This window comes from Chaetura pelagica, unplaced genomic scaffold, assembly GCF_000747805.2.
Source record: "Chaetura pelagica isolate M959 unplaced genomic scaffold, ChaPel_1.0 scaffold962, whole genome shotgun sequence".
Classification (NCBI taxonomy): domain Eukaryota; kingdom Metazoa; phylum Chordata; class Aves; order Apodiformes; family Apodidae; genus Chaetura; species Chaetura pelagica.
The window spans coordinates 413,985-420,992 of record NW_009952479.1 but is presented as its reverse complement, the minus strand read 5'-3'; the positions used below and the strand labels follow the sequence as shown (position 1 = coordinate 420,992).

At 52.6% G+C, this 7,008-nt stretch overlaps 2 protein-coding genes across 2 annotated transcripts in view; both read right to left on the bottom strand.

Annotated features, from left to right (window-relative positions):
• CBX8 (chromobox homolog 8) overlaps window positions 1-4,417 on the bottom strand; it is a 17,669-nt gene extending 13,252 nt beyond the window's left edge. Inside the window, exon 1 of the mRNA XM_010008667.1 lies at window positions 4,335-4,417. Within this exon, the coding sequence (XP_010006969.1) occupies window positions 4,335-4,417 (83 nt within the window). The remainder of the gene's footprint in view (window positions 1-4,334) is intronic.
• An 84-nt stretch (window positions 4,418-4,501) lies between these two features.
• Window positions 4,502-7,008, bottom strand: part of CBX4 (chromobox homolog 4) — an 8,857-nt gene continuing 6,350 nt past the window's right edge. The window contains exon 3 of the mRNA XM_010008666.1: window positions 4,502-4,587. Within this exon, the coding sequence (XP_010006968.1) occupies window positions 4,502-4,587 (86 nt within the window). The remainder of the gene's footprint in view (window positions 4,588-7,008) is intronic.

Genomic DNA, 7,008 nt, shown 5'->3' with positions numbered 1-7,008 from the left:
CCCCGGCCTCTCCCGCCGCCCCCCCGGTGCATTTTGCCGCCCCCTTTCCCAGCATGCCGTTTGGGGGGGTTAACCCTTGCCGCATGGCAGAGCCCACGCCTGCAGCCGAGCGTGGCCATTTTAGCCGGCAGACCCCCCTCCCCGCCCCGCTGACGGTCGCTCCGCTCGCTGCCCCCCGGCTCCTCGCTCTCCAGGCCCGGGGCCACTTTCTTACCGTCTAAAGCAGCTGGGAACAGGTCCTGCCTCGGGCTGGCAGGGCAGTGCCCGCACGGTGTCACACGCGGAGCATCATCCCGCTCCCACCGGGCAGGAGGGAAAGGCTGAGTCTGAATTTCCACCCTGGCCTCGTGGTCAGCAGTTTTCCATCTTCAGCTTCACCCCAGGAGCAGCTTTTGGAGTTTGAGTCATTCCCATTTTCCTATTCCTGTGCTTGGGTGTCAGTGAGAGGGGAAAGGGGCAAACCCGAGTGACCCAGGGCCCCCCACGGAGCAAACCCTGGGCAGGGGTACGTTGCTCCCACTGGAAGATCTGGGTTCAGCTCATTCCATGGCTGTGACCAAATGCCACCGCTCCTTGTGTTGTCCATCCCAGACTCATGCCCCCTGCAGAAGAAGATTGAGCATCCAGTGGCTTCCCAGAGGCTCATATTGGCACAACAAGAACATTTTGCTCAGCAAAGTCTTTCTATCCAACATTAAATACATATTAAAGCTTCTATCAGCTCAAATATTATTATAAAATACAAAAAACAGGCAGTCTAAGTATTTTCAATTTATTTTCTTTATCTGTAGCCCTTTTCTGCCCTGGCCTCTTCAGCACAACAGCAAGACCTCCTAAAGGTTTGGTCTGTTCCCTTTCTTACCTTGATCCAAGCAGTTCTGACTGAGCACACCTATCTCACTGAGGCTGCATCCACACTTGGGCCATGGCAATGTTGAATCCACCTGGAAAACGGGTGTGTGGCTGTACCCCCTTCCCAGTTCTTCCCTGGGACAGAGAGCCGGTAGCACTGGTGGAGCTCAACCTCAGTCACTTGGCTCGGTCAGTACCTGTGGTCCCAACTGGTGCCAGTGCCATCCCTTCCAAAACGTTCCCAGTGCTTGATGGGGATCCTGGGGTCAGCCAGGGACAGCACATGGCCCCATGTGCTGAAGCCACAACTCCTGGGATCCAGGGAACCTCCTGCCAGGCTGTGCTGCATCGCACAGCGTGTTTTATATGCCTGCTTGTTTGGTAAAAATAAATCTTCATGTTTGCAGTTTGCTTTAAACTACATCAAGGTGTCAGCTGAGCTGACGGCTCCCTCTGAGAAACGGCTTCAGTAGGTGCTGGCAAATTGCTCCCTGGTGAGCCTGGGGTCTTGCCCTGTGCTTGGAGATACTGGCAGGTTCTAGCCCAAGGGAGGGAGGCCCTGGCCACCTTCACCCCCTGCCTCAAACCTTCATTGCTAGAGACCCCAGTTTTTCTCCTGTTTGTGCCCAAAGGTCCATCATGCACTAACAGCCCTTCAGTGTCCACAAGGCCTCACATGCCAGCACAGCCCCAGAGATGGCTCCTACCAGCAGCTACACCCCCAGGACCCACTTTCCTTACCACCCCCACCCCAGATGGCTGCACAGTGCCCAACTACAGTCACCACAGCCCCTCTCCTATGCCATCTAGCCCTGTCCCCCTCCCCTGTCATTCACCACAGCAATCTGGGGGTCCCTGCTGGGAAGCACAGTGGGCCCAGGGGCTGAGCCCCCATCCTCTCTATCCAACATCTCATTTCCATAGCTGCTCTTCCTCCCCACACTGGCCCTGCCCAAGGCCTGGCTATGCTGCAGAGCTGTGTCTGGGTCTGGTATCACTGATGGCAGCCACCTTGTGCACATGTGAGCTCCTTCATTTTGCCTTTCATGGGTTTCTCCCCAGCTCAGGGTGCAGGCAGGAACTTTTCCACATGCAGGGGACCCTCTGGAAGTGCCTGGAGATGCTCCAGGCTGTGCCAGCACAGTGGGGCCTTTTTCTTCCTCTGATGAAAACGTAAACAGAGCAGTGTCCTTGCAGTTGTCTCCTCCCGACACAGATCTCACATGAATTTGGGCTGAATCCAAATGATCTTATCTGTGGAGGAGACGGAGGATTTCCTACCTCCAGGCATTTTTGACTGTTTGAACCAGAGGCAGCCCCTTGAGATGGGGGAGGTGAGGAGCTGGGGGCTGGGGCAGAACTGGGGGAAGTCCTTTTGCACCCCTTTCACCCAGCTGTGCCTCAGCCTCATCCTCCTGCTGCTGCTCTCCCAGACAGAGGGACACCAGCCCCACCAAAAACCCAGCAAACCCCCTTGGCAGGAGGCTCTGCTGCCGGACCAGTCCCGTTGGACACCGTTTGAGTTAAAGTCGTTTATAGCAGCCAACACGCACAAGCCAAACTGTCCAGTCCCTGCTGTGCTCCAGGGGATGAGCCTGGAAAAATTCAGCCTGAACAACAGCTTTCACCCCTTCCCAACTGGACCAGGAATGCTTTACCTTTTTGCTGGCTTCTCCAAGGGGGCAGAGCTGCTGAGCCCACCGCATTCAGCGAAGTCGTGCAGGCAGCTCCTGCCAGCACACAGTGAAGTGCGACAAGAACGGGAGAAATAAGGGAAAAACCCCACAAAACACAAGCAATGGCTGCCTGGAGGAGCTGCCCCCACCCACAGATGAGCAAAAGCACCAAGTGCTCCAGCTGCTTAGGAAATGCTCCACTTCCCACTGCATACAGCCACTCACACCTCCTGCCCTTCTGCGGGGAGGAGCTCCTTTCTCATTCCCAGTCTGGACCTAGAAGTCTCCTGGTCCCCATGAGGCTGTTTCTTACTCTGATTAAAAGATGTCAGCTCCATGTTGTGTGTTTATTTAACATCCTTCTTCTTAACAGCATCCTCACCCCAGAGACGTAACCTCTTCTATAGTGCCACGGAGCACATCCTGCCAGCTGCCCTGTGGCCATCGCCTGGGGACAGTGTTTCTGTCACCTCCCATGGAGCAGGGACTGCACCAACGCCTGCTGAAGCCACCCAGGGGCCACAGCAAGCGCTGGCAATGCAGCTCAGCGAGCTGTGTGTAACCCCAGTGCTGGTGCAGACACTGGTACCACCACAGACGGGGAGGGGAGAACCTGAAAGCAGCTTTACAGCACAAATTTGCAGTTCCTCCTTTCAGCACTGCCATGTATTGACAGACGCACCAGACCCTTTCTGAAGAGCTAAAATACAAACAGAAATTCTCCTTTTAAATCAGCAAATGTTTGTCTGGAATAAATCCAAACCAAGCAGAGGTTAACACATTCCTGGGAAACACGTGAAATGTAGCACCCACCAGTCTTCCTAACAGAGCGTGGTGATGTTCCACCTTGTCCTGGATCACTTTGATAACCACTGAAGTCATAATGGGCTTTGCATTAATTTGCTCAGTAACAAGCATTTAGGTTTGATGCACTTCATACTGAGAGAGAGCGAAATGAATAAGTAGTTCACATCCTAAACACTTAATCCTTCCCAGCCAATTGGCACAGTGCAAGGGACTCGTGCATCTTTTAAACCAGTAACTACTTATCACACCTTTCCCTGCACAGGAAGCTGCTGGAGTCGTGATAAACATGATCAAACTATTAAACTAAGAAATATCTGGCTGTGTGGTTTCCGGGAAATGGTGCCTCAAACAAACCACAGCTACTGCCAGCACAGACAGTATTTTGGGTGCTTCTATGGGCTGATGCAGCAGTGGTGGGCACAGGGAAAGGGAGCTCAGAAACCACACAGGAGGAGGAACATTGTTTACTTAAAAACTGGCAACACCAACCAATCCAATTTTTAAAACCATTCCTGACCTAAGCTCAGTGTAAACCTGCAAACAGGAATTGCCAGGAGTCTCCCACACCCACAGACTGGAGAGGGAAGCTGCTGACCTGGCTCACAACAGAGATGCTCAGGCTTTGGCCAGGAGCCTGCAAGTCCACCTTGAAAAGACACATCCCACAGTTTGTGAGAAACCCTGCTGGTTTAATCTCCCTCTGTGTGGCTGAAGTTGTTCTCCTTCAGCAGAGCCTGCCCGCGCTGCCTGCCCAGCCCTGCTCCCGGCTCCTGCCGCTGCCTGCCGAGCACCACTTCCCCTTTCAGAAATCACGTTTTGCATTCTGAGCATGCGTCTCCTCTTCCTTGCCATTTTTGTTTTCAGATAACCATTAGCCTAATTAATCAAGGGAAATGCATCATCTCTGATTGTCTGCTCTGCCAGCGAAGCCTGGGACAGCAGAAAAACACTTCCCACCAAACCATCCCTGGGCATCCCCTGGCGTGGGCTGGGGCTCACCTGCCCTCCAGCACCCCGGGCTGCTGCTGCCTCCACGTGTTACCCACACAGCCCTGGTCACACGTAGACTTGATTAAAACCATCTTAAGATTCAGCACAGCTAACAGGCAAAGTGTTGATTTGAATCTCAGTTCACCTATTTCTGCTTGCTCTCCACACACATACGGTCAGATTTTGGGGTCCCCACGCAGGCCAGTGAGAACCACAGGCTCTAAACATATTGCAGGAGTTCCCATCAACTCTGCAGCACCAACTGCAACAAGAGACGAACTGAGCTGCCAGTACTGACCTTCCCCCACTAACAAGTTTACCCAAATAGATGGGATGGAGCCATTTATCTGGTGTAAACTTAAGAAGCCATTCCCACCACCACACAAGCATGCTGAGCAGCAGACCTGAGCTACACCAGACCAAAACCAACATCTGTGACAATGGCATTCACAGTCAAGATGGTTCCATTGGACACAAGCCTCCACTGCTGTCGCAGCTGAGAAAATGGCACCCACACACTCAACAGTTGCTTTTCCTCTAATTTAACTCAAAGAAGTACTCTGGCTCTGGCATAAGAAAATCTATAGCAAGACTGACACTCAGAGAGCTCCTGCAGTGGTTCCTGTTGTGAGCAAGTCCCAGCAGATAACACCTGGCCAGATGCTGCCCCATCCCTCTGCAGACACCACATAACCTTCAGGATTTACAAAGGAACAGTTTCCAAGCTGACTTTTGAATTTGTTTAAAGAAAATTAGGCCTGGGAAGACTAAGTGGCCCAAATGGGACAGCAGAGCTTATTTTTGCTCTGGGAACAGCACAGCCACACACTGTGCCACAGCAGGACCTGGGGGCTGGGCCCTGAGGGTGCTGCCCCCCCTTGGCCCCTCACACCGTGAGGGCAACTCACCCATGGCTTCAGGCAGCTCCAGAATAGCTGCAGAATCTCCAATACCCAAACAAATTAATTCTGCTTCTCACATGCTCCTGCCCAGACCATCAACAACAGTATTTCAACTAGGATCTCTTCTGGAAGAGAAACAAACTTCAAGGACAGCCCAAGATGAGAAAGGCTGGCAAGTGAGCCAGTCTGGCAAGCACAAGATAAAGAGTTTGTAAGCACTCAACTCCACTTAGGAACATCCTGGGGGGATCCTGGGAGGAGCAGGGACCAAGTGCAGCATCTCAGCCATGTGCAGATGGGCTCCACAGGCACGCTACTAGGTTGCCACTGTTGTGTGAGCCATTTGGTAAAGAATTAGCCCTGCACTGTGTTTTTGTGGACTCCAGCAATTATTAATCTACTTCAGAAATGTCTGCAGGCTTTTCTGGTGGAATTTGGACCATCTTGCTTTCTGGAGAAGTTCAACCCCTCATCTAACCTACATTGTCCCAGATAACACTGCTGGGGTGGCAGTGCCAGGGTGCATCTGCCCATCCACTGCAGCCACCTTCCCTGCCTGCATTCCCAGAAGCATCCCAGGTTTCCCTCCACAGACCTGATGCAACCCCTTTTGCTTTGGAGATGCCCAGCCTGGCCTTGGCACTGCAGGGACAGGGGAACACAGAACCACTGTCTGTCACGGCCTTGCTACCTGCCCAGACAGCACCAGGAGGACACAGGGTGCCCCCAGGCTCAGGGGACACACTCCTGTGCACCTCTGGGGAAAAGCCACAACTATAGTCCACAAGTTGCATCAGGGAGCTGATTTTAACCTGCAAGCACTTGCCTAGGGACATCACAGGCACAGCCTGGGCTGCTCCCTGTGCCCCCCTCTGCAGTAACAAACGCACGCTGAATCCTGGTAGTTTTTGTAAAGGTTTATAGTCCTTTGCAATGATTGCATGATACATTTCTTCCCCCGTGACACAGCCCTCGGACCAGGCAGCGCCGCTGGCAGCTCCACCTCCCAGCAGCTGGGCTTTGCAATCAGATCTACACTAGCTGCAGAACATCAAATGCACTTTCAACATCTCCATTTAATATTTACATTCAAGCAATTAATAATTGGAAGCTTATAGTTTAGACATTTCTAATAGCAGCAATTTCTATAATAGCTTGTTTAGCTTTAGATAACGATTTTTTTTTTGCACATAGAAACACCACGTGTACAGTATCAAAAAATATATACCAGGGATGGTCCTGCAGGTCATAAGGAGGGCAAGGGGACGAGACTAACAAATGCTGAATGGTTAAAAAGGAGAACAGAAAATATTTGTTTGATATAGTTTATAAGGTGATCTAGGGACTCCATAAATCTAGGCTTTATATTTCATTATATAAATACCTACAAATAAATATATCAGCGTGGCCGGGGAGCGACCAGCTTTCAGCTCAAACAATACATTTCAATAACACCACGTACAAACGGGAGCAAGAATCACTCGACAAGTTAGCACTGTTAAAATATAATACTATGACTCTGAGTAACTGATGGGCCCCTTCCTCGCCTGACCCGCTGCTCACAGGTCCCGGGACAGCCCAGGACCGCGGGGCGGGAGCAGCGACGAGGACACCCCGCATGGCAGGGACGGTCACCACGCCCAGCCCCCGTGTCCCCACTCTGGAGGCGGCCGGCTCGGCCACAGGCAGGGGCACGTGGGCTCCAGGGAAGGGGCACCAGTACCTTGGTGGGAGGCCGAGGGGGCCGGTGACACCCGGACAGGCAGGCAGCTCCCACAGGG